General features: G+C 36.6%; 1 protein-coding gene across 4 annotated transcripts in view; it reads left to right on the top strand.

Moving 5' to 3' along the window:
• CCSER2 (coiled-coil serine rich protein 2) overlaps positions 1-25852 on the top strand; it is a 121661-nt gene that overhangs the window by 8669 nt on the left and 87140 nt on the right. For all 4 annotated transcript variants that reach the window (XM_065894344.1, XM_065894347.1, XM_065894346.1 and 1 more), the window contains exon 3: positions 24819-24909. In XM_065894344.1, coding sequence (XP_065750416.1) covers positions 24819-24909 — 91 coding nt within the window. The remainder of the gene's footprint in view (positions 1-24818; positions 24910-25852) is intronic.

Genomic DNA, 25852 nt, shown 5'->3' with positions numbered 1-25852 from the left:
TTTCTTTCCTGATTACTGATTCCTGCTAATTCATTCATTAGCACCCTAGTAGCAAATATAAAAATGAGTTTCTTCTAATGTGTCTTACTTTAAAACATGAATTCTAAACCATGTTATATAGGCCATCTTTTTTTTTTAACCTTTAATGCATTTATGTATCTGTGGATAATACATGATATTGTTTTGTATGTCTGTTTTACAACTTAATATAAGTGATACATGATGTTCTGTGATTTTTTTTTTTACTCAGTTTTATGTCTTTGTGGTACATGTGTATTTATATTATAGGTCTATTTCATTTATTTTTACTACTGTATAATATCATTTAAATATACCATTCTTTTGCTCTCCGTTCCTCTGCTAATGGACATTCAAGTTATTCCTCACTGATAATATCAAGACAATGCAGCAGTGAACATTCTTACTCATGTTTCTTTGATCATATACGTCAGAATTTCTCTAGGGTATAAACCTAGGGATAGCATTACTGGATCAGAGGATCTGTGGATATTCAGCTTTACCAGATGCTGCCAAATATCTTCCTAAAAGGGTTCTACTAATTTATACTTTGCAGCAGTGAATGAAAATTTCTCTTGCTCCTCATCTTAGCCCACTTGCTATTATCTGACTTTAAAATTTTAGCCAGTCTGTTGAGTGTGAAATGATACTCATTTTAATTTGCATCTATATCACTATTAATTTTATAATTTTTTCATATATTTACTGGTTGGTTTCCTTTTCTGTGTATTACTTATTTACTGATTTTTCTACTGAGTTGTTTGTCTTTTTCTTATTGATAAGAAAAAGTTTCTTGTGTGGTCTGAATTTAATTCTTGTTAAATGTGTCACAAATATCTTCTCTCAGCCATTGGCTTCTGACTTTTTTTGTTGCCTTTACCATGTATGGTTTTAAATTTTCATGTAATTAAATTTAGTAATGTTTTTCTTTATGGTTTTTACTGTGTATGTGTGTGTGTGTGTGTGTGTGTGTGTGTGTGATAAAGACAAGAGCCAGGGCTCTGAGACAGGTTAGATTAAAAATCCCGTCACTGTCATGTACTAGTTGTACATCTTTGGATTCTCTGTTCCTTTTTTTTTTTTTAATAAAATGGAGATAATAACAGTACATATCTACAGGGCTGATATTAGGAGGTACATGCGTGAATGTTTTAACAGCTATGTGATAATGGTTGTTGAGTATTTTGAGTATCATCTCGGACTACCCCCTGGAATTGCTGTGAACCTTAAGTAAGGTCATACATATAAAATACTTAATGCCAGGGAAATAGCAAGAGCTCAACAAATGTTAGCCATTTATTATTTTCCTGTTGTCTTCATTTTTTTACATTTAAGACTTTAATCCATCTGAAGTTGGTATGAGGCATAATAATTTACCCTCAGTAATATTCTTTCATAATATACTTGCTGTGCAAAAAAGACTTAACACAGCAGGCCTGAGATTGCCTATTCCTTAGCTGGCCCTTTGCTGGTAAACAGTTCCCTTACTGTGATACAAAACCTTCCCTAAGTGATAAAGAGTGGTTCACTGTGCCTCAGCTGTGCATGTGGTTTATGCTGTGTACCTGCTTTCCTTCTGGGGTTCTGGAGTTTTGGTATGTCCTAGGCAGAGGGTGCCCATGTCACCAGCCCTCAATAAAAACAACCGAATTTCTTAGGAACATCTGTAATAGACAACACTTTTCATGTATTGTTACAACTTGTTGCTTGAGGAATTAAGCACACGCTGTGATTCCACTGGGAGAGGACTCTTGGAAGCTTATACATCGTTTCTTCAACTTCGTCCCATGTGCCTTTTCCTTTTTTTTTTTTTGCGGTACGCAGGCCTCTCACTGTTGTGGCCTCTCCTGTTGTGGAGCACAGGCTCTGGACGCGCAGGCTCAGCAGCCATAGCTCACGGTCCCAGCCGCTCCGTGGCACGTGGGATCTTCCCAGACCCTTCCACGGGCATGAACCCATGTTCCCCGCATCAGCAGGCAGACTCTCAACCACTGCGCCACCAGGGAAGCCCCAACCTTTTCCTTTTTTAATTTTGTTTCGTGTCCTTGTGCTGAAACAAATCTTAGCTGTGAATATCTATGACTGCTGAGTCCTGTGAGTCCTTCTTGTGAACCATCTAACCTGGGGGTGGTCTTGAGGACTCTGACATAGGTACTGATTTGAAGTTATCTTTGTTTGCTGCAGTAAGTATATTTTTAATTTATCATCTTTTGTATTTTTATAATAATCCTTTGAAGTAGCTATCGACCAGTTACTAACTCTTGCTTCAGATTTGGATAAGTTTAGATGCGTTGAGTAAACTGATATTGATAGGTTGGGAACTAGCTTGCTGACTGTTGTACTCTCGGTCCGGTATTCTTGTTTTTCAGCCTTATATCTACTCAGGATAACTGAGCATTTTAAAACTCAGGAAACTTTTAGTCGACATTTAACTTTTTTGAACATGAAATACAGCATTTTTTTTGTTAGTAAATATTGTCCGAATCATATTGTATGTGAACAATTAGAGGCAAAAACATTTTCACTGTTGTACAGCAAATCGCAACCCTCTTTGCTGTGGTGCTGTGACCAATATAAGAGCTTTCATTGCAGAGGAATTGAATTACAATGTCACAATGACTGATTTCCTAACACTGATATATTTAGGGATTGATAATTTTAAATCATCACATGGAGTGCTTTTATTTTTGGAAGGATTTTTATGGAAGGCTAAAGAAGTGGTTGAACCAGATTTTTCCTGAAAGTGTCTAGCTTTATTTTTCTATTTTATCAGCCTTGACTTATGTTCACATAGTAGGCAGGTTTAACCTTATCATTTAAATAGAAACTTTTTTACTTTGAAATGTAGATTCAAATTCTTGCTTGAATGCTTTTGACACATCAGTAAGTAGTTACGCCTCATGATGCTAACACGTTTTATTACACATTTTTTTCCTGTGTTTTACTAAGGGAACAGCTGGCTAGATTTGGGTTTCTACCTTCGTGGCTGATGTTGCTAGACTTTATTGAGACTTAAATGTATGCTGAATATCATAATATTCTTAGCAGTAATTTATGTGGGAATAGGACTCCCATAGGTGTTTTTGCACTGAATTTTGGAATTTTCTGTGGTCTAGAAATGTAGCAGAGGAATACTAGAATATCAAATTTGGTTTTTATTTTTCGTATTTAGTTTTATTGGCTTTAATTTCTGTTTCCTGTTTCTTTGGGGTATATTAACAGGGACCAGCAAGCTACAGCCTTGAGGCTGCCCACCCTTTTTTTTTTTTTTTTTGTGGTACACGGGCCTCTTACTGTTGTGGCCTCTCCCGTTGCGGAGCACAGGCTCCGGACGCGCAGGCTCAGGCTCAGCGGCCATGGCTCACGGGCCTAGCCGCTCCGCAGCATGTGGGATCCTCCCGGACAGGGGCATGAACCCATGTCCCCAGCATCGGCAGGCGGACTCTCAACCACTGCGCCACCAGGGAAGCCCCACCCATTTTTGTAAGTAAATTTACGTATATGTAAAGTTTAATTTACATGTAGTCTGTGGCTGCTTTCATGCTACTGTGGCACTATTAAGTAGTTACAATAGAGACTATTGTACACAAACCTAAATATTTACTATCTGGGCTTTGAGAAGACGTTTGCTGACCCCTACATTAGAACACTGAAGATAATTTTAAAGATTCGGAAATTAACTTTTTAAACCAATGAAAAGTCTATGGAAAATTTTTAGGCATTTAGTTTTCTCTTTGTTGTCATTGCTACGCCGTTCTTCCTCTGACCCCCAGTGGAAGGTATCCATCAATCCATTTAACATATTTGAGTGACCATCATGTGCAGAGCACTGAGGATACAGTGATCAAGACAGCTGTAGGATCTGTTTCCGTGCTTATATTCTATTAAGGCACATGTAGTTGAAATATTTAGCTAACTCATTATCTTCAATCGATATGTGGAGAAAGTGCTACAAAGGAGAATTACAAAGTGTGAAAGTGTATTATTGGAAAACCTGGTCTGGTGTGAGTGTAAGGTAAGGCTGTTTCAGGAAATGATGTTTAGGCTTAGTTGGCCCAGGGATACAGTAGGTAAAAAGGGTATATGTAATTGGAAGAATGTCAGATGTTTTAGTAAACGGCATATGGAAATGCCGTGAAGTAGGAAGGGATCATGGAGTGTTTGGGGAAATATGAGAAGGTCAGTATGGCCTGAGCACTGACACAGAGGGGAGGAGTGGCAGGAGAGAGGAGGCTATTAGTATAGAGCTTTTATGGAGCAGAGCACAAAGGGTTTGAATCTTTATCCTAAAAACTGAAGGGGAGCTGTTGGAGGATTTTAAGCTGGAAAGGGACATAATTTGATTCACATTTTAAAAACGCTTTGTATAAAGATTGAATTAGGGGGCTTCCCTGGTGGCGCAGTGGTTAAGAATCTGTCTGCCAATGCAGGGGACACGGGTTCGAGCCCTGGTCCGGGAAGGTCCCACATGCCGTGGAGCACCTGGGCCCGTGTACCACAGCTGCTGGGCCTATGCTCTGGAGCCCGCAGGCCACAACTGCTGAGGCCTGTGCTCCTGGAGCCCGTGCTCCACAACAGGAGAGGCCACTGCAATGGGAGACCTGTGCACCCCAACAAGAGTAGCCACAACTAGAGAGAGCCTGCGCACAGCCAAAAATGTAAATAAATAAATTAGAAAAAAAAAAAAGATAGAGTCAGAAGAGAGAGAGAAAGTATGCTGGAAGCTGTCATTCAAGTGAGGGGTGGTAGTGGCTTGGGCTAAAGTGACGGCAGAGTGAAGATGTAGTGGGGTCAGCAATTTTGAAAACGGGTTTAGAGGGTACAGCTGATGAAATTCAGTTACTCGTTGACGGTAGGGGAGAAAAGTGTCACCTCCTCCTGTTTAGAAGTTATGATTAGTACTGTTGCTCTCATTCATTTTGCCAGAATCATCCTAAATTGTCAGTTTGACTTGTTATTTTCCTGATGATTTTCCCATTCCTTATAATGTCAAATGTAAACTCCTTGACTGGCTCTCCATGGTCTGTGCTCACTTTATACAGGTCTGTCTAGTTGCTTTTAATCTCCAGTTCCTACTACATGTCTTGAATATAGTTGATATTTCTCTCTTTCATCATTCTTTTAGGTTTCTGGCACTAAATAAAGACTCAAAACATACTTGTTGAAATGGGTGCCATGATGACATGCCATTTAATTCAAAATAAATGGAAACCCTTAAACTAAATATAATGCTTAATATTATTCAGTATTTTCCCATACACATTGTGACATAGCCTATTTACAAAGTAAGTTTCTAAGGTACCACGTGTCATAATGGCAAGTTGCAAGTAAGTAAAAATGTGACATTAGCATAGGTGTAATAGTGGAGGGACAGCTTACAGAAAGTTGAGACCGTCCTGATATAGGTAAATGAAAATCTCAAACTGACATTAATATTTACAGTATGCTCTGATACAGAATACAGAACTTGAATGCATAGAAGGGATCTAATCCAACTCATTTAGCTATTTTACAGATAAGGGGACGGAATGAGATGGGAAAACTAAATTTTTCTTAATTTCCTTTTTTTTTAGCTAGACTAGTGAATTTCCCATGTCCATTTAATTACTAGCATAGCTTCTTTTTTGGCCTGTTAATGTAACTTTTAGGTTTAAAAACAAAGTTTAAATTTATCACACATGGTTGTTGTGACCCTTTAGACATAATGTTTTTCTTCACTCTATATTGTTTCTTGTAGATTAAATCTGTTTAATATGAAGTTCAATTCAGTAATTATTATTTTTTTTCAATTCAGTAATTGTTTATTGAGCTTCTGCTGCGTCTCAGGCACACTGTTAAGTGCTGAAATTACTGAATATGCATAAGGCTCTCTTTGTCCTTTATGAATTCAAAATAGTATAATTTTTAAGTGATATCATGCATGCTGTGTTAGCATGTGCATGATATACTAAGAGGAAGTGACATCTGAGTTGAGTTTTGAAAAATGGATACAAAGTTGACCAACTGGTCAAGGAAAAGGGAGGGTGAGCATTTTAGGCATAAAGAATAGCATGTACAGTGACCTGGAGGGATCACAAAATCGTGATGTATGAGAGGAATATCTGTACACTAATAGTATAAAGTGTGAAGTAGAGAGAAATTAGAGATGAAGCTGTGGAATTACTAAAGTGGAAAGGAAGAAAAATCTTGTATCTCAAATCAGAAAGACAAGTGATGTTTACAAATCAGATTTTAGAATAAGACAGATATAATTTAAATATTATATCAATATCTCTATTTCAGATCTTTATACACACTTCCTGTCTATGTACTGGGATCATGAGTATTTTTTTCTGAGCATTTTTTCTTTTTTTATAAAAATGGAATTATTGGACTGTCTAAACTCCTTCTGGGTCAAAGCCTGTGTTTCAGAGAAAAAGTTAGTGAATTTAAAAGTAGTTTGTCTTATGGTTACCAAGGGAGAAAAGGCAGGGGAGGGGTAAATTGGGAGATTGGGATTGACATATGTATACTACTATATGTAAAATAACTAATAAAAACCTACTGTATAGCACAGGGAACTCTACTCAGTACTCTGTAATAACCTATATGGGAAACGAATCTAAAAAAGAGTGGATATATGTATATGTATAACTGGTTCACTTTGCTGTACAGCAGAAACTAACACAACATTATAAATCAACTATACTTGGATAAAAATGAATTAAAAAAATAAAAGTAGTTTGTTAAAGAAAAAAAAAAGTAATTAGTTCACTGCCAGATCCCTTTTACCTAGCATAGGACCTGGCATAGAGTAGATGCATAGTTAGTAATATTTATGAAGAAAATACTGAATTCTGTGAGTTGGATCAGATAGATGTTATAAACTAGTTATGGTTAGTGAGGACACTGAGGCTGAGGAGTTAAATGCCTTTTATGAATTTTAGGAGTTGTTGAAGTTGCTGTTCTAACCTAAATGATTAGTCACTTAAGAACTGTTAATTTGTACCCCCATAGGAAACACCTTTATCAGTTAAAGTAAGGTGTTTATATAGAATTCCTTTACCTTTAGTCTTGCAGACTCCATTCATTTCCACAGTTACTTTGGACAGTGCTTTATTCCCCTCACCTCCTTCAGTGAGGTTGTTTCATAAACTTAAAAAAAATATGCATGCATTGAGATTTACTCTTTGTGCTATAAAGATCATTGAATTTTGACAAATGCTTAATGTCTTGTATCATAAAGAATAGTTTCACCATCCAAAAAATGTCCCCTATATTTTATGTGTTTATCCCTTCCTGCAGTGAACCCCTTGCAAACACTAATGTATAGACCATGTCTATAATTTTGTCTTTTTAAGAATGTCATATAATTGAAATCATACAGCACATAGCTTTTTCATATTGGTTTCTTTCATTTAGCAATATGAATTTAAGATAACTTCTGGGTCTTTCTGTGGCTTGCTACCTCATTTCTTTTTATTGATGAATAATATTGCATTGTACCACAGTTCGTTTATCCATTCAGCTATCAAAGGACATGTTGGTTGCTTCATTTTTGGCCATTATGAATAAAGCTGCTATAAATATTCACATGCAGGTATTTATGTGGACAGGTGTTTTCAACTCATTTGGGAAAATACCAAAGAGTGCAAATGCTCAATCACGTGGTGAGACTGTTTAGCCTTATAAGAAACTGCCAAACTGTTTTGCAAAGTAGCTGTACCATTTTGCATTTCCACTGGCAGTGAGTGAGAGTTCTAGGTCCTCTGTGTCTTCACCAGCAATTGGTATTGTCAGTGCTTTGTGTTTTAGGCATTCTAATAGGTGTATAGTGGTATCCTGTTATTGTTTTAAATTTGCAATTCCCTAATGACAAATGATGTTGAGCATCTTTTCATATGCTTGTCATCTGTATATCTTTAAGTGTCAATTTGGATCTTTTGCCCATTTTAAAATTCATTTCTTACTGTTGAGTTTTAAGAGTTCTTTGTATATTTTGGATATGTCTTTTATCAGATATGTGTTTTGCATGTGTTTCCCAGCCTGTGCCTTGTCTTTTCATTCTCTTAAAAGTGTCCTTCACATATATACACTACCAAATGTAAAATAGATAGCTAGTGGGAAGCAGCCACATAGCATAGGGAGATCAGCTTGGTGCTCTGTGTCCACCTAGAGGGGTGGGATAGGGAGGGTGGGAGGGAGACGAAAGAGGGAGGAGATATGGGGGTATATGTATATGTATAGCTGATTCACTTTGTTATAAAGCAGAAACTAACACACCATTGTAAAGCAATTATACTCCAATAAACATGTTAAAAAAAAATGTCCTTTACAGACCAAACATTTTAATAAATTCCAATTTAATTTTTTCTTTCATAGATCAAGGTCATGTAGTTTTTCTACTTTGTTTTTCTACTTCAAGAAGTTTTATAGTATCGTATTTTACATTTTGGTCTGTGATCCATATAGAGTTAATTTTTGTGTAGCACCTATGTTTGAGTTAATTTTTTTGCATAAACTTTTGTCTAAGAATTCCAGCACTATTTGTTGAGAAGACTATCCTTTCTGCATTAAATTGCTGTTGCTCTTTTGTCAGAATGAGTTGAGTGTATTTGTGTGGGTCTGCTTTTGAGCTCTCTGTTCTTTTTTGTTGATCTACATGTCTGTTCTTTTGCCAGTCACATTCTGTCTTGATTACTGTCTTGTTATGTCTTATAGTAAGTCTTGTGTTGTATAACGAAGAATTCAGCTGGCTTTTGTTCCTAGTTCCTGCGTGGGAGCCTCTACATCTTTGGAATTTCCCAAGTGATAGGAGTATTTTTGTTCACTGTGGGCCCTAATAATTTATGCTAACAGGGCAGCTCAGGGTCAGGGTAAGCCATGCAAGAAAAACCAAACATGTAATTAGAGGGTTGGGGTGTTGAGCCCTCTGCTATTAGTCTGATCTCTGGGGAGCAGGGGAAGTGGGCTGGACATTGAGTTCAGTCATGTGGCCAATGATTCAACCATGCATGCTTTTGTAATGAAACTACAATAAAAACTCTGGACACTGAATCTCAGGTGAACATCCCTAGTTAACCATACTCTCTGCATATGTTGCTGATCTGTGTGCCAAGGAGGTGACCTGTTCTGACTCCATGGGGAGAGAACACAGAAGCTTTGCGTTTGTGACCATCCTAAGCTTTGCCCTGTGTGTCTCTTCTTTTGGTTTGTCCTGATTTATACCATTTTGGCTATAATACAACTTATCATAAAGTATATTGCTTTCCTGAGTTCTGTGAGTTGTTCTAGTGAATAACCTGAGGGAGTCACAGGAACCTCTGCATTTGTAGGCAGTTAGTAGGACATACAGGGCCTGGGAACCCCTGAACTTTTTTGGCCAGTGATGTCTGAATTAATGTCAGTCTTGTGGAAGACTGTGCCCTTAACCTGTGAAGTTTGTCCTAACTCTGGATCATTAGTGTCAAAAGTCCTTGTAGTTGGTGTCAGAAAAAGTGGAATATGCTAGATAACCCTGCCTCACTGTAGCTTGTGGGAAGAGAAAGGATGAAAGGACTGGGGATGAAGAAATTTTGATTCTTGGATGGCTATCTAGTTGCTCATGATATGAAACTGCAGCTGTGCTATGATCCATTACTAAAGGCAAAAGTTGTGGAATAGAATTTAGAAACGGTGGGAGACACAATCCCCAATGAGGTGGCTCACTGGTTACAGAAGGAAATGCAGAATAATAAGAAGCAAACTAAATATATAGTGTGTTGGCTATTGTTACTTGTAATAACTAAAGTGAAAGTAATATAGAATGCTGGGGCTGATCCTGATTCTGGGCCAAGCTTAGATTTCAGTCAGTCTGATCTACCACCAATAGCTTTAAAGCCACCCCTAATGAGAGAGATTATTCTAGGACAAAAGGCAGTACTGTTATGAACTCTGGTTACCAGGAAGGTGGTCCAGTTAGGGAGAGGGAAAACCCAAGAAACTACTGAAATCAGGGGTTATAGTGCCAAGGAGTAGTCTTATTTCGTGGATCTGTGTCATCAACTTCCTGAAGAACTTTTAGTAAAATGGATTGCGAGAGTGATTAATTTAGGGGTAGTATCTTTGGTTTTGAATGCTACAGAGTGGAAGAGAATGTTGGGTTGACATAGGACCCACAGCTCACTGAAGAACAATCACAGATGGCTGTCCATAGTAGGTTACCTGAGGGACTGGGTAGCCTGGTGGACTGGATAAAACTTGCTGTAAAGTCTGTTTATCTGAGAAGAGAGACTGTATTTCTTCTATAAATGCCAAGTGGAACACCACAGATGAAGAGTCTGTGCACTTCATAGCAAGCCATGCTGGATTGACTTGATGCTTTTCATATGAAGGTTATTTATCTACTGAATATGCCCTATAACCAGGTCATGGTAACTCTTGTGATTAAGAGGGCCCCTTTTACATGGGCACCTCATGAAACAATACTGTTGTAAAACCAAGCAGCTGAGAAACGTTAGATTTGTTGTCTCAGTTTCCCTTATTGATGTTAAAGATGAAAAAAAAAGTCATTAACAAGAAAAGGGAGGAAAACAGAAGGGGAGAGCTAAGGGATTCGTCCCATCAGGGGTCGATGTTTATGAGAAATATAGTGAATATATTGGACATTGATGAGGTTAAGACAAAGGTGTTAATGCAGCAGTGTTGAAGATTGAGTGTACCAATGGGAGCTAATGCTGATTCTACAACTTTAAAGGGGCCTGAACAATACCACTGTATTTATCCCAGTTTGGAGGAATTTTAAACGCTTAAAGGCAAAGGTAAAATTGAGAAACCTGACTTGGAATCACCTGGGACAATGTTCTGGTAGATTAGTGAAAATGAAGATTGACAGAAGGGATAGGGTCCCTTGGCTCTTAATTCTTCCCCTCTGGGGACCTAAGGCCTTATGTATGTGAGTGGGTAAAATGGTTACCAGGTGTAGAAGAGACCTTTCTGGGACTCCTTGACACAGACCCCCATGTACTTTGGTATCAAAACATGTTGACGAACATGTCTTAACTGGGGCCACTTTAGACTGAGAGAAAATAGTAATGCATTGGTTGATGGGATTAAGATGAAAGTTCAAGTGAAAGTTTAAACAGGCTTTATGTGAAGTAGTTGGTCTTCTTAGCTGAATGTTTTATGGAAAAGGATATTATGCCCTATCTAGTATTGTGAAGCAAAACTGTTCGGTGAAATTTTAATAGAGGCTACTGTTAGGAATGCAAAGTTGATGGGATTATTGTCCTATGAAGGTCTGAGAATAATATTGTAATTTTCTGTAAGATGTTACAGAAAAACCCGAACAAACTTTTTGGCCAACCCAATAATTCCACCACCAACAATATAATTCTTGAAAACAGCTTGAGGATTTTTTTTTTCTTTCTTTTTTTTTTTCTATTTGAAATAGTTTCTCTCTGAATGGTTATTCCATGAACTTGATACACAGGTTTGTGTATAGTATTTTACTTTTGATTTTTAGGGATTCGTTTAAGCATTATTTGCGATAGTAGAATATTGGAAACAACACAAACACCCAAATAACATTAATATTACATAAGAATAGCATATTATAGAGGCTAAGGTAGGGGAAGGAGTATGAAAATGCAGGTATTTGTTTAAAAGTTTTAAATTAATTTTTTATTCATTTTTTTAGAAAAAGTAAGCAAATATGAATATATTTACCACCCCTCAGCTTCTAAACATATATATATTGCTTTTGCTATTACAACTAGTTCTTTAATAAATAGCCTTGTCTTTTTGTATTTTGGGGATAGATATATAGAATGGTGATATTGGATCAAAGGTTAAATGTACAAGTAATTTTCTTAGAAATTTGAGCAATATTTTTTAATTTTCAAAAGCTCTTTTTTATTCTTGAGTGAAATTTCATTCAACATAAAATTAACCATTTTAAAGCGAACATTTCAGTGGCATTTTGTATATTTGCAATACTGTGCAACCACTACCTCTGTCTAGTTCCAAAACATTTCATCACCCATAAGTAAAGATTGTACTCACTTAAGTAGTTACTCCCCATTCACTCCTCCCCAGCCTCTGGAAACCATCAATCTGCTCTCTGTCTGTATGAATTTACCTATTTTGGATATTTCATATGTGGCATTATACAACATGTGACCTTTTGTGCCCAGATCTTTTACTTAGCATAGTGTTTTTGTGGTTCTTCCACATTTTTGTAGCATGTATCAGGAGTCCATTCCTTTTTAAAGCTGAATAATAGTCCATCATATGTACATTCCATTCATCCATTAATGGACATAGGACATATGGGCAGTTTCTACCTTTTTGCTGTTGTGGATAGTGCTGCTATGAACATGCATGTACATGTGTTTGTTTGAGTACCTGCTTTACATTTTTGAGGTGTATATACCTTGGAGTGAAATTGCTGGATTATGTAGTAATTCTGTGTTTAACTTTTTGAAGAGCTGCTGAATCGTTTTTGTTTTGTTTTTAATTGCAGCTGAATCATTTTACATTCCCAATGTAAAATGTGTAAGTCTTATACAGCAATGTATAAGTCTTCCAGTTTTTCTACATACTTGATAACACTTGTTTACTGTCTTTTTTTTTTTTTAATAGTCAACCTACTGGATATTAAGTGATATTCCATTGTGGTTTTGATTTACATTTCCCAAATGAATAATAATGTTGAGCATCTTTTCATGTGCTTGTTGGATATTTGTATATCTTCTTCAGATAAAGTCTATGTAAGTCCTTTGCCCACTTAAAAAATTGGATTATTTGTGGTTTTATGTATCTTGGATACTAGAGTCTTATTAGATATGATTTGCAAATAATTTCTTTCATTCTGTAGGTTGTCTTTTCACTTTGTTGGTAATGTCCTTTGATGCACAAAAGTTTTTAATTTTGATGAATCCAATTTAATTTTTTCTTTTATTACTTCTGCTTTTGATGTCATACCAAAGAATTTATTGCCAAATGCAAATTCATGAAGATTCAGGGTCTTTTGTGTTTCCACAAAAGATTAGTAGAATTATTTCTTCTAGTTCTATGAAAAACACCATTGGTATTTTGATAGAAGTTGCATTCAATCTGTAGATTGCCTTGGGTAGTATGATTTTTTTTAACAATATTCTTCCAGTCCATGAGGACATATATCTTTCCATTCGTTTGTGTCATCTTCAATTTCTTTCATCGTCTTACGGTTTTCAGAGTAAAAGTCTTATTCCTATGTTTTTTATTCTTTTTGATGCAGTTGTAAATGGGTTTTTCTTTATTTCTCTTTCTGATAGTTTGTTGTTAGTGTATAGAAATGCAGCAGATTTCTGTATATTAATTTTATTTCCTGACACTTCAGTGAATTCACTTATTCTGTTTTTTGGTGGTGTCCTTAGAATTTTCTATATATAGTATCATGTCATCTCCAAACAGTGACAGTTTTAGTTCTTACTTTCCATTTATTATTTCTTTTTCTTGTCTGATTGCTGTGTCTAGGACTTCTAATACTATGTTGAATAAAAGTGGCAAGAGTGGGCATCTTTGTCTTGTTCCTGATCTTAGAAGAAATGCTTTTAACTTTTCACTACTGAGTATGATATAAGCTTTAGGCTTATCCTATATGGCCTTTATTATATTCTTTCTGTACCCACTTTCTGGAGAGTTTTTATCATAAATGGATGTTGAATTTTCTCAAAAGCTTTTGCTGTATCTATTGAGATGACCATATGGTTTTTATTCTTCAATTTGTTAATGTGTTGTATCACACTGATTGATTTGCAGATATTGAACCATCTTTGCATCCCTGGGATAAATCCCACTTGATCAAGGTGTATGATCCTTGTAATGTATTGTTGAATTTGGTTTGCTAGTATTTAGTTGAGGATGTTTTCTTGTATTGCTATAAATTTCCTTCCTAGAACTGCTTTTGCTGCATTCCATAGATTTTGGAGCATTGTGTTTCCATTTTCATTTGTCTCCAGTTTTTTTTTTTTTCTTTCTTTCTTCTTTGATTTCTTCTGTGATCCAGTGTTTGTTTAGTAGCATATTCTTTAGCTTCCACGTGTTTGTGTCTTTTTCAGTTTTTTTTCTTGTAGTTGATTTTTAGTTGTCATAGTGTTGTGGTGGGAAAAATGCTTGATGTGATTTCAATTTTCTTAAATTTGAGACTAGTTTTGTGGCCTAGTATGTGATCTATCCTGGAGAATGTGTTATGTGCACTTGAAAAAAATGTGTATTTTGCTCTTTTGGATGGAATGTCCAGTAGATAGCTATTAAGTTTAATGAGTCTAACACGTTCTTTAAGGCCAGTGTTTCCTTATTGATTTTCTGTCTGGATGATCTGTCTGTTGATGCAAGTGGGGTTTTAAAGTCTTCTCCTATTATTGTGTTACTGTCAATTTCTCCTTTTGTGTTTGTTAATACTTGTTTTATGTGTTTAGGAGTTTTTCTCTTAAATTGTTATACTTTCATCTCCAGAATTTTTTATATGTTTTATATCTTCACTGATACTCTGTACTTGGTTAAATATACTTTGCCTGAGGTTTGAACATATTTAAGATAGTTGATTTAAAGCCTTTGTCTATTAAGTTCAGTGCTTGGGCTTCCTCAGGGATCATTTCTGTTAATTTTTGTTTTTTTTCTGTGACTGGATGATACTTTCTTTGCATGTCCCTAAGGTTTTGTTGAAAACTAGTCATTTTAAATATTTTAATATAGCAACACTGGAAATCATATCCTTCATCTTTCTTAGGGTTTGTTTTTGTTACTTTTTTAGGCTATAGCTGTTTTTTTAAAAAAATTTTATTATTTATTTATTTTTAGCTGTGCTGGGTCTTAGTTGCAGCATGCAGGATCTTTGTTGTGGCATGCGGACTCTTAGTTGCGGCATGTGGGCTTCTTAGTTGCGGAATGTGAACTCTTAGTTGCAGCATGCATATGGGATTTAGTTCTCCAACCAGGGATTGAACGCAGGCCCCCTGCGTTGGGAGCATGGAGTCTTACCCACTGGACTACTAGGGAAGTGCCCCTTTTTTTTTTTTAGTGAATTTTCTAAACTATTTTTCCAAAGCCTCTCTTTTCATGTGTGGTCTATGAAGTGTGTGTTACTTTAGCTTGTGTTTATTTAGTGTTTTATGCAGAGATTTCCTTGAGTGCCAGATGGCAAATAAAAAGAAAGAAAAGAGGGCTTCCCTGGTGGCGCAGTGGTTGAGAGTCCGCCTGCCGATGCAGGTTCGTGCCCTGGTCAGGGAAGATCCCACATGCCGCGGAGCGGCTGGGCCCATGAGCCATGGCCGCTGAGCTTGCGCGTCCAGAACCTGTGCTCCACGACGGGAGAGGTCACAACAGTGAGAGGCCTGCGTACAGCAAAAAAAAAAAAAAAGAAAGAAAGAAAGAAAAGCAAAAAAGAGGGAGAGAGGAAGAGGAAGGGAATAAGGGAAAGAAGAGGAGGCAGAGAAAGAACAAAGAATTAAAAGGAAGGAGAATTAAAAGATCTTACAGTCAAAATTTAAAAAAAAACCCATTCAGTGTCTCTGTCTGCATATTGGCTCTGTGTTGGGCCACTCCTTCAATCTTTAGCCTGACCATTTACAGTTCTACCTTAGCCTTCACTTGCTACTTTTTCTGGGCCTAGAGATCAGCCAGAGGTGAAAGCTTTGGGCTTTCTTAGGTCTTTACTGAGAATACATTCTGCCCTGGGCATTTTTGTGGCTTTCTAAATTTCCAACATACATGGCACTTTTGAATTACCTAATTTCCCAAAGAAATTCTCTCCCCAGCCTTTTTTCTCAGTCTTTTAGTATTCTATTATATCAACTATAATCTTTTGCCCCAGGGTGATTGTGGATTGTTTGACTTACAGTGGTTTTTGAGCAGTGCCCACAGCTTTTCTGCCTGAGTGAATTCCAAGTTGGGCAAAACAAAGAAAAGCACTTTGTGTTAGTTATTCATGTAACCCCAGACAGGTTAGAGCGGACAAACACAGTATTTCATGAGTAAGTTTGCCACTATGCCCTTTGGAACCAGGTAGCAGAGTCCCACACTGGGAACAAGGTCTACTTTAAAGTCTGCAGTCAAGCTGGGGAGGGGCATATGGGAAAGGCTGGTCTCAATGATAATTGGAATGCAAATTGTTACAGCAATTCTGGGAAATGGTTTAGCAGTTTCTTATGAAGTTAAACATAAACTCACTATATCACCGAACAGTCTTACTCACTTGGGTATTTACTCTAGAGAAATGAAATCCTATATTCACACAAAAACCTGTACATGAATGTTCATAGTAGCTTTATTTATAATAACTAAAAACTGGAAAAACCAGTTTACTTCAGTGAGTAAATGGATGCACAAACTGTTACATCCATGCAGTGGAATGCTATTCACTAGTAAAAAGTAATGAGTTACTGATATATTCAATGATTTAGATTAATCATAAAGGCATTCTGCCGAGTGAAATAAGCCAGTCCCAAAAGATTACATAGTGTATGATTGCAGTTATGACATTCTTAAAAAACACAACTGTAGTGATGGAGAACAGATCATTGTCTGCTAGGGGTGATGGGTGGGAGAGGGTGTAATTAAAACTGGATAGTACAAGGAAGTTTCTTTGGGTGAAGAAATTATGTGTCCTGATTATATTGGTGATTACACAAACTTATATGTGTTTTAAAATTCATAAACTGTATGCCAAAAGAAAAAATTAATTTTACTGCTTGGTGATGAATACAAACTTGTGATGAAGTCCTTTATTTGCCAGAAACATTTAGGCTTTCTTCAGTGTATTACTGAAGGAGAAACTCGTTAAGGAAGCACTGGCCCACCATCTCATAGTTCAATCTTTTTGAATGGAAAAGCATTCTCAGAGACCAAGGAAGTTCTGTGGCACTTCTGCTCATATGTGTTTAGTCAGGGTTTTAATTCCAATGAGATTTGTGGGAAGCCTCTGGAAGCCAGACAGTATACAGATTTATGTTTTCATTGTCATACTCCCAGCTAATGGCTGTGCTAGATCGTCTCCCAGGTATATATGGATGTTGGCTCCCAACAAATGCAGGCTTGCCAGTGAGAGGAAGAGCCTGCCACCATCACAAACATGGAAGAGAAACACTTTCCCATGTTAAGCAGTCTCCATGCTTATATGGCTTCCTTTCTTCCTATAATAATGCATTTCCTAGACTGTGCAAACGACAGATTTCTACACTAGTGAAGAAAAATTATAATAATTTTTTTTCTTATCTCTTTGCCTGAATCCTTTCTGAAAGGTCTAATAATATCTCTGATACAACTCTTCTCAAAATCTGATATTGGAGAAACAGAGACCTTCTATGGGAGTGTGGGAAAAACTGTCTAAGACAGATATTAGAATCCAGTCTTCTCAGTCAGCATTGTGTATCTTGTCAAACTCATTATTTGACAACTTTCAGTTGTCATCTATGTGGTAGTGACTCCCACACCTCAACTCCACTCCCCTGTATATTTAGTTGTCTGGTGGACATGTCTTCTTGAAGATGCAGCAGGCATGTCAAAACTGTCAGGTTCTAATATTATTAATTTTTTAATCTCCTATCACATCTGGTCATCCTTTTTTAGTACTTTATTTCAGTGAATGGGAATCACCCACCTGTTTCTAAATCCAGGAACCAAGGAGTCATTCATGGCTCTTTGTTTACTTCTTAGTTAACTTTGGTTCTTTAGATCCTAACTCCTCAGTGTGTCTTATAATTGCTATTCTTTCATTGTCACTGACACTAATTAATATCAGGCTGCTGTCATATGCCACATGGATTCTGCAGTAGATACAAAACTGCTTTTTTCCCCCCATTTAAATCCATTGTCTACACTGTAACCAGAATAATGTTTCTTTAATGCAGATCTCAATTTGTCACTTCTTAAAACTCAACAGTCATATCCCTGTCATTGAGATACAGTCCAAACTCCTTAACATGGCTGAAATAGTTGTTCATGATGTAGATATATTTCTGTCCCTTCCCCTTACACTGTGTTTGAGTGTTGTCTTAGTTCTAGCTACTGTAACAAAATACCGTAGGCTATGTGGCTTGAACAGAGACATTTATTTTTTACGGTTTTGGAGTCTGGAAGTCCTAGATCAAGGTGTTGGCAGATTCAGTTCCTAGTGAAGGCCCTCTTCACCTTTTAACAGAATCCTCCCATGGTGGGGAGAGAGATTGTGTGCTCTGGTCTCTTTTGCTTCCTCTAAGGACACTAATCCCATGATCGGGTCCTCACCATCATGACCTTGTCTAAACCTAATTATCTCCCAAAGGCCATATTTCCAAATATCCTTATATTGAGGGTTAGAGCTTCAACATATGAATTTTGGGGGGGATGCACACACAAACATTCAGTCCATAACAAGTGTTAATGAGCTACTTGAAGTTATTTGAATAGAGCAGATCAGCATACTATGTCCTGTAAGCAAAATTTGACGAACCATGTTTTTTACACTTCCAGAGGTTACACTTTAAATGGTTATATAAGTACCTACATAATATACTTGATTTTCTCTGTAGGCTTGCAAAATCTAAAATACTTTTCACCTTTTAAAAAAGTTTCTGCCAACGTTTGGAATAGATTATGCTTTTTGCTTCCTTGCCCTTACCATACTGTTTATGCAGAATATAGTCTGCTCTTCCACGTTCTAGAGGCTGAATTTGTTGTTTCTTAGGTTGTCTTGACTTGACTTTGTTTTATTTAAAACTATTTTATTTAAAAAATTTTTAAATTGTTAAATTTTTTGAACATCTTTATTGGAGTATAATTGCTTTACAATGGTGTGTTAGTTTCTGCTTTATAACAAAGTGAATCAGCTATACGTATACATATATCCCCATATCTCCTCCCTCTTGCGTCTCCCTCCCACCCTCCCTATCCCACCCCTCTAGGTGGTCACAAAGCAAGGAGCTTATCTCCCTGTGCAATGTGGCTGCTTCCCACTAGCTATCTATTTTACATTTGGTAGTGTATATATGTCCATGCCACTCTCTCACTTCGTCCCAGCTTACCCTTCCTCCTCCCCATGTCCTCAAGTCCATTCTCTGCGTCTGTGTCTTTATTCCTGTCATGTCCCTAGGTTCATCAGAACCTTTTTTTTTTTTTTTTTTAAGATTCCATATATATGTATTAGCATACGGTATTTGTTTTTCTCTGACTTCCCTCTCTATGACAGACTCTAGGTCCATCCACCTCACTACAAATAACTCAATTTAATTTCTTTTTATGGCTGAGTAATATTCCATTGTATATATGTGCCACATCTTTATCCATTCATCTGTCGATGGACACTTAGGTTGCTTCCATGTCCTGGCTATTGTAAGCAGAGCTGCAGTGAACATTGTGGTTCATGACTCTTTTTGAATTATGGTTTTCTCAGGGTATATGCCCAGTACTGGGATTGCTGGGTCATATGGTAGATCTATTTGTAGTTTTTTAAGGAACCTCCATACTGTTCTCCATAGTGGCTGTATCAATTTACATTCCCACCAATAGTGCAAGAGGGTTCCCTTTTCTCCACACCCTCTCTAGCATTTATTGTTTGCACAGTTTTTGTTGATGGCCATTCTGACTGGTGTGAGGTGATACCTCATTGTAGTTTTGATTTGCATTTCTCTAATGATTAGTGATGTTGAGTATCCTTTCATGTGTTTGTTGGCAATCTGTATATCTTCTTTGGAGAAATGTTTATTTAGGTCTTCTGCCCATTTTTGGATTAGGTTGTTTGTTTTTTTGGTATTGAGCCGGATGAGCTGCTTGTAAATTTTGGAGATTAATCCTTTGTCAGTTGCTTCATTTGCAAATATTTTCTCCCATTCTGAGGGTTGTCTTTTGGTCTTATTTATGTTTTCCTTTGCTGTGCAAAAGCTTGTAAGTTTCATTAGGTCCCATTTGTTTATTTTTGTTTTTATTTCCATTTCTCTAGGAGGTGGGTTTAAAAGGATCTTGTTGTGATTTATATCATGGAGTGTTCTGCCAATGTTTTCCTCTAAGAGTTTTATAGTGTCTGGCATTACATTTAGGTCTTTAATCCATTTTGAATTTATTTTTGTGTATGGTGTTAGGGAGTGTTCTAATTTCATTCTGGTACATGTAGCTGTCCGGTTTTCCCAGCACCACTTATTGAAGAGGCTGTCTTTTCTCCATTGTATATTCTTGCCTCCTTTGTCAAAAATAAGGTGACCATATGTGTGTGGGTTTATCTCTGGTCTTTCTGTCCTGTTCCATTGATCTATATTTCTGTTTTTGTTCCAGTACCATACTGTCTTGATTACTTTAGCTTTGTAATATAGTCTGAAGTCTGGGAGCCTGATTCTTCCAGCTCTGTTTTTCTTTCTCAAGATTGCTTTGGGTATTTGGGGTCTTTTGTGTTTCCATACAAATTGTGAAATTTTTTGTTCTAGTTCTATGAAAAATGCCATTGGTAGTGTGATAGGGATTGCACTGAATCTGTAGATTGCTTTGGGTAGTATAGTCATTTTCACAATGTTGATTCTTCCAATCCAAGAACATGGTGTATCTCTCCATGTATTTGTATCATCTTTAATTTCTTTCATCAGTGTCTTACAGTTTTTTGCATGCAGGTCTTTTGTCCCTTTAGGTAGGTTTATTCTTAGGTATTTTATTCTTTTTGTTGCACTTGAATTTGTTTTAGATTGGCTCTGATTTGCCAAGATATATATCCATGTGATATACCCTCATGGCACCTGGGAATACCATACTGTGAAGGAATTTTCTGTTTGAGGGGAGACAAGTAAATTTGGAGGGTTGTTGTGACTTTGTTAAATTAACATTTGTTAAGTAGAGCCCCAAGGTGTTGTTTGGTGAGCCCCAATTCAACAAAAGACCACAAGGGAAATAGAAAATAGAGAAGTTTATTACTCTCAGGTCCTCGAGGAAGTACATGGCATGCCTGCAGGGGCCATATGGGAAAACGTGGCATGCCTCAAGGAGCCATACAAGGGCAAACAGAGTGGTAGGAACCTGGGGCACATGCTTTTATTATTAGGGTCCATGGCTGGAGTGCTTTTAGGGTCTTGGGCTAAGGCTTGATTGGGCAGTTCAAACCAAGAAGTGCAGGGTTTTGGTAAGCTCAGCAGCGGTCTTATGTAAGGTTTCACAAGGGGCAGTCCTTGGGAGGCAGGGGAGACTATTGCTCACAAGGGCTGCTGGAGAAGTCCTGTTAGGAATTTACATTTGCTTATGACTCTGGAACTGTTATCTAGGGCAGGCCCCTGCAGACTTCTTGGTCACACAAAATGGATGCCAGGGCAGCAATATCATTGAGTAGTTTAGCAAACTCTCAAGATAGGGATTGTCTTTTTACATGAATATATCACGTACCCAGAATTATGCCTTGCATATATTGGTTTTCATATGTGTTGAATTTTTGATGGTGTGTCTTGTGGTTGCCACATGGAGGCAGGATCAACTCCCCTCCCCCCAGATTTGTTCAGTGTCGAGAAAGATGGTGCCACACATGTAGCAAGAGAATGTGAAAACATTTATTATTCACATAGTGAGACTTTCTGGGAACACCAGGACAGACACCCAAACTAGTCCAGAATGGCTCGAATGAAGAGGGGAGAGGCAGGTGGCTCTGGTTATTATTGTGGTTATGGGGATGGGCTGGGTTGAGGATTCCCACATGCAGGCTAGACTTGTGTGGTTTGAACTTCCCTGCTGTTGCTAAGGGAGGTTCACTTTTTTCAGTGTGAAGTTTTGCTTATTATAAAAGTAGTATGTCCTTATTACAAAATCAAAAAAAGTGTAGCAAGTCAAAATCAAAAGGAATACAAAGAACATAAGCGCATGTTGTTTTACATAGTGGAAAATAATAACAATTCTTTGGTTTATCACCATTCAGACATTTAAATGTATTTTTCAGCATTAAAGATGAAGTCATATTGTACATATATAATTGCTTCACCGCCCACCATTTTACAGAGCATCTTTCCATGTGTCTAGATAAATTTCTGAAATATCATATATAATGCTTTATTGATGAGTGTTAACTTGAAGCATAAATATGGATGGTTTTCCCTTTCTGTAACTATTGCTAACTGTGTCCCCTTTACTTTTCCATTGAGCCTTAGTAACTTCTCAAAGTGATACAATTTTTTGACCACTTTTGAATTCATTAGAACAGGCTCATTCCCATTCCCTAAGACTATGTTTTTAAATCTTTGTTATAAAATGAAACCTACAGAAAACCCTACAAAACATATGTAGAGTTTAATTAGTTATTAAAAGTTGAACACCTTTTTGGCAGTGGTGACAGTGCTCCTTTTGCTGACTGGTGCTTCTCAGCAAGCCCTACTTTGGACTTAGAAAATGAGGTTCTATTGCCTTTGATTCTTTGCTGTGTCTTTAGTTGTCAGATTTGGCCTGGGGTGCCCAACGTCATCTTGTTTCACACATATTCATACAAATAGCCAAACGTTTTAAATTGAAGATATGATTTTAGGAGTAAAATTATATAAGTTATAATACTTATTGCAGAAAATGAGAAAATACAGGTACTCTAATCAAAAAAAAAGAAGAAAAAGAAAAATCTCATAATCCTAAAATAGTTAACCTGTGTTTTGGTTTTCTTCTAAGTTTTTTCCAATGCATATTATACAATTTTGTTTCATAAAATGGATAATTCTGTATATGCTGTTTTAGAGACGTGATTTTTTTTTTCCAGTTAACATGTAAGCCTTTTCAGTGGAAGAAATGTATCTTTTATTTTAAGATGAAAAACATCTTGTGTTCATACTGATACTTCCCACTTATACTCAGGAACATAGCATAGAATTTTTACTTAATTTCATTGTTTTTTACGTCTTTATTTTCTTTTTCCTGAGATGAGAATCCATTTTTTCAGCAAATACCAATATACACGAGTCTCAGAATAACAACACCATTATTACCATCTGTAATGTGATTACTGAAAATAGTTTGAGGATTTTTTTCCCCCACTTGAAATAGTTTCTCTCTGAGTGTTATACCATCAACCTGATATACAGATTCATTTACTTCAATTTAATGTTGACATATAGGGATTCGTTGAAACATTATTTGTAAGAGCAAAAGATTGGAAACAAACTAGTCTGTATTTTTCCCCAATTAACATCTTTCTATGTCTGTAAATATATTTTTATTACCTTTTTTTAAGAACAACATCATATTCTGTTGTATGACTATATCGTACTTCCTGTTTAACCATTTTTCTGTTATCGGACATTTAGCTCATTTCTACTTTTTTTGCCATTCTGTCCAATGCTACAATAGCCACACTTATACATATATTTTTTGCATTTGTCTGTTTCTAAGGGATAAATTATTAGGAGGGAAGACTTTGCCTTTTTCAAAAAGGTTTTAGCTAAATGTTAACAAACTGGCCTCCAGATGGTTTGTATGGATACTAGATTCCTCTAAATCATGATAAATCCACATTGGTGTGGTAGCATTCTTTCCTACATTGTATTTATTGGCCGTTTATTTTCTATTTATTTTGTGAATTGTCCATTATGGCCTTTGGCAGTTTTTTTTTTCCATATTCATTTTTTTCCTTGATTTTTTTAGGAAGACTGTTTTAAGAACAGCAAATATTTCATAATGGAAAGAGGTTCTGTGAAATACCTTTTTCTTATGCCAAGGTAAATAATTATGCAGCTTTTTTGTTCATTTTAAATAATAACAATTATTCCAATTACTCTTAGTTCTCAGTGGATTCTGGAAGGAAGGCCCAACACAAAATTGAAAAGATTTGTGTGGAATATCCAATACAGGAAACACTTCTAATTTTATTCATATTATCTGTAATAAAGTAGATATTCCCCTTCTGTGAGTGTTTTTCAAGGTCATAATCTCTCAGTCCCATTTAAAGATTTGTGATCTTTTTACTTGTATATACTAAGGCAAGATCTTGCAGTATTAGATCAGTTTTTGGATTGGAGGGATTCACTAGTGGGCTATAGGTCAAACTGAGTTCATTACCTTAAACTTAGTTTTTGTTTATTTAGTTATTTAGACTTCAGAATAAGAGTCTTCTAAAGCAAAACAGTACTTTTCTAAGGATAGATAATAGCTAACAAGATTGCAAATAGAACCCAGGAGGGACTGCTTATAACCAATTTGAGTAGTCCAGTCCTACTGTAGAGAAAGAACAAATTAAGATAAACCAAGGAAGCAGTAGTGGTGCTGAAAGTAGTAGTAGCAGCGGTGTTTGGCTCAGGAAAGGAAATGTAATAATGACATCATTAAAGACTCACTTCATTAATTTACGTAAGTAGTCAGATCCCTAGAGATAATAAAATACCATCTCCCACACCAAATATGAATACATTCTGTGAGATTGTTTACCATTTTTGATTATTCATGTTATCAGGGAAGTTGTTAAAAGCGTGGACTCAGGAGATTGACCTCCTGTTGTTCACATTCTGTTTTGGCCAGGGATTTAGATTTTCTGTGCATTAGTTTCATCATGTATAATATGGAGATTATACTAGTCACTAAATCATAGTGAAGACTAAAGAAATCAATATCTGTGAAGTGATTAGAACAATATCTTGCAGATAGTGAGCACTGTGTAAGTTTTTAAAAATACAAATAAAAATTACTGGTGGGGAAGAAGACTAGGAAAAGGATGTTACAAATAGCTTAACCAAGTAAACCAGTTGAATCTATTTTTTTTTTAATTTTATCTTTAAAATCTATTCTTAACCACACAAACATTGAGTAAAATAAGATTCTCATATAGTGATGTTCGAAAATAATGATTACACTGAGCTAGGTTATAGCATTTTTTCTGCTTTTGTTTACAGGATATTCTGAATAATCTTGAATCATGTGACCTTGAGGATGATGACCTTATGCTTGATGTGGATCTGCCTGAGGATGCACCTCTTGAGAATGGTAGGGGGGACAATATTGAACCTTCAGAAGTATATAGTTGAGCTACTTGACTACATCCAATTTGGTATTTGTTATTTACAGACTTCCTTATCTCTATGGTGGTAGCCTTTTCAGGCTGAGAATTTATCGTAAGTGATGTTAAACAGGTTCATTTGCAAAACTATTTAAATGTTTAAAACCTGACTTTGTAGGTCTTAGGTATAACTCTGTATGATCCAATAAGATTGTATACCTATATCCTAAAGTATCTGGTAGATAGGATTTGTCCTTTTTTCCCTTTGTCTTACCCAATTTTTTATTCCTTTATCTCATTTTGATTTTAAGAAAACATAAATTTAGAGAAAAAGAGATATCATTTGACTTGTAAAACAGCAGCAAAAACCGTTAATAAATACTTTAAAAAAATCAATTCTGGGAAAATGGTGACCTGAATGAATCATTCTGTCCTTTTTACTCTCAAATCTGGTCTGTCTTCGTCTCTGGATCCCAGTAACTGCTGGAATGGGGCTTTAGATAATCCATGTGCAAGAGGGGCCTGGGTGCTCTTGCTCCCATTGCCATAGCATTTGAAGGATTTTCTGTCTTAAAGACTTGTCAGGAACCAGAGACCAGCCTAGGAATCCTCTGGGGCAAGGGTTGAAATGAGGATCCTCCTGGAAGAAGAATCTCAGAGAGCTGTGGATTCCCTGTTAGTCAACATTTGCCAGGTTTCTTAGGCCTTCCAGGGTCCAGGGATGAACTAAAAAGGGTAGTGAAGTCCTTTTTATACATGTTGCTAGAAAAATGCAAGGATATTTCAGAGAGGGTGGTTGGTTGTTCTAGTGCTTCATCGAGGTACAAGGAGCCTGCTTCCTGTTCACTTTTGTCTTATGGTCAGGGTTTTTTTGTTTGTTTTTTCTTTTCCCCTGCTGCCAGGATGCTGTATAATAATCACTCTTAGAAT

This window comes from Phocoena phocoena, chromosome 16 (genome assembly GCF_963924675.1).
Source record: "Phocoena phocoena chromosome 16, mPhoPho1.1, whole genome shotgun sequence".
NCBI classification, from domain to species: Eukaryota; Metazoa; Chordata; class Mammalia; order Artiodactyla; family Phocoenidae; genus Phocoena; species Phocoena phocoena.
The sequence above is the reverse complement of the archived record's forward strand: the minus strand, read 5'-3'. Positions and strand labels throughout refer to the sequence as shown.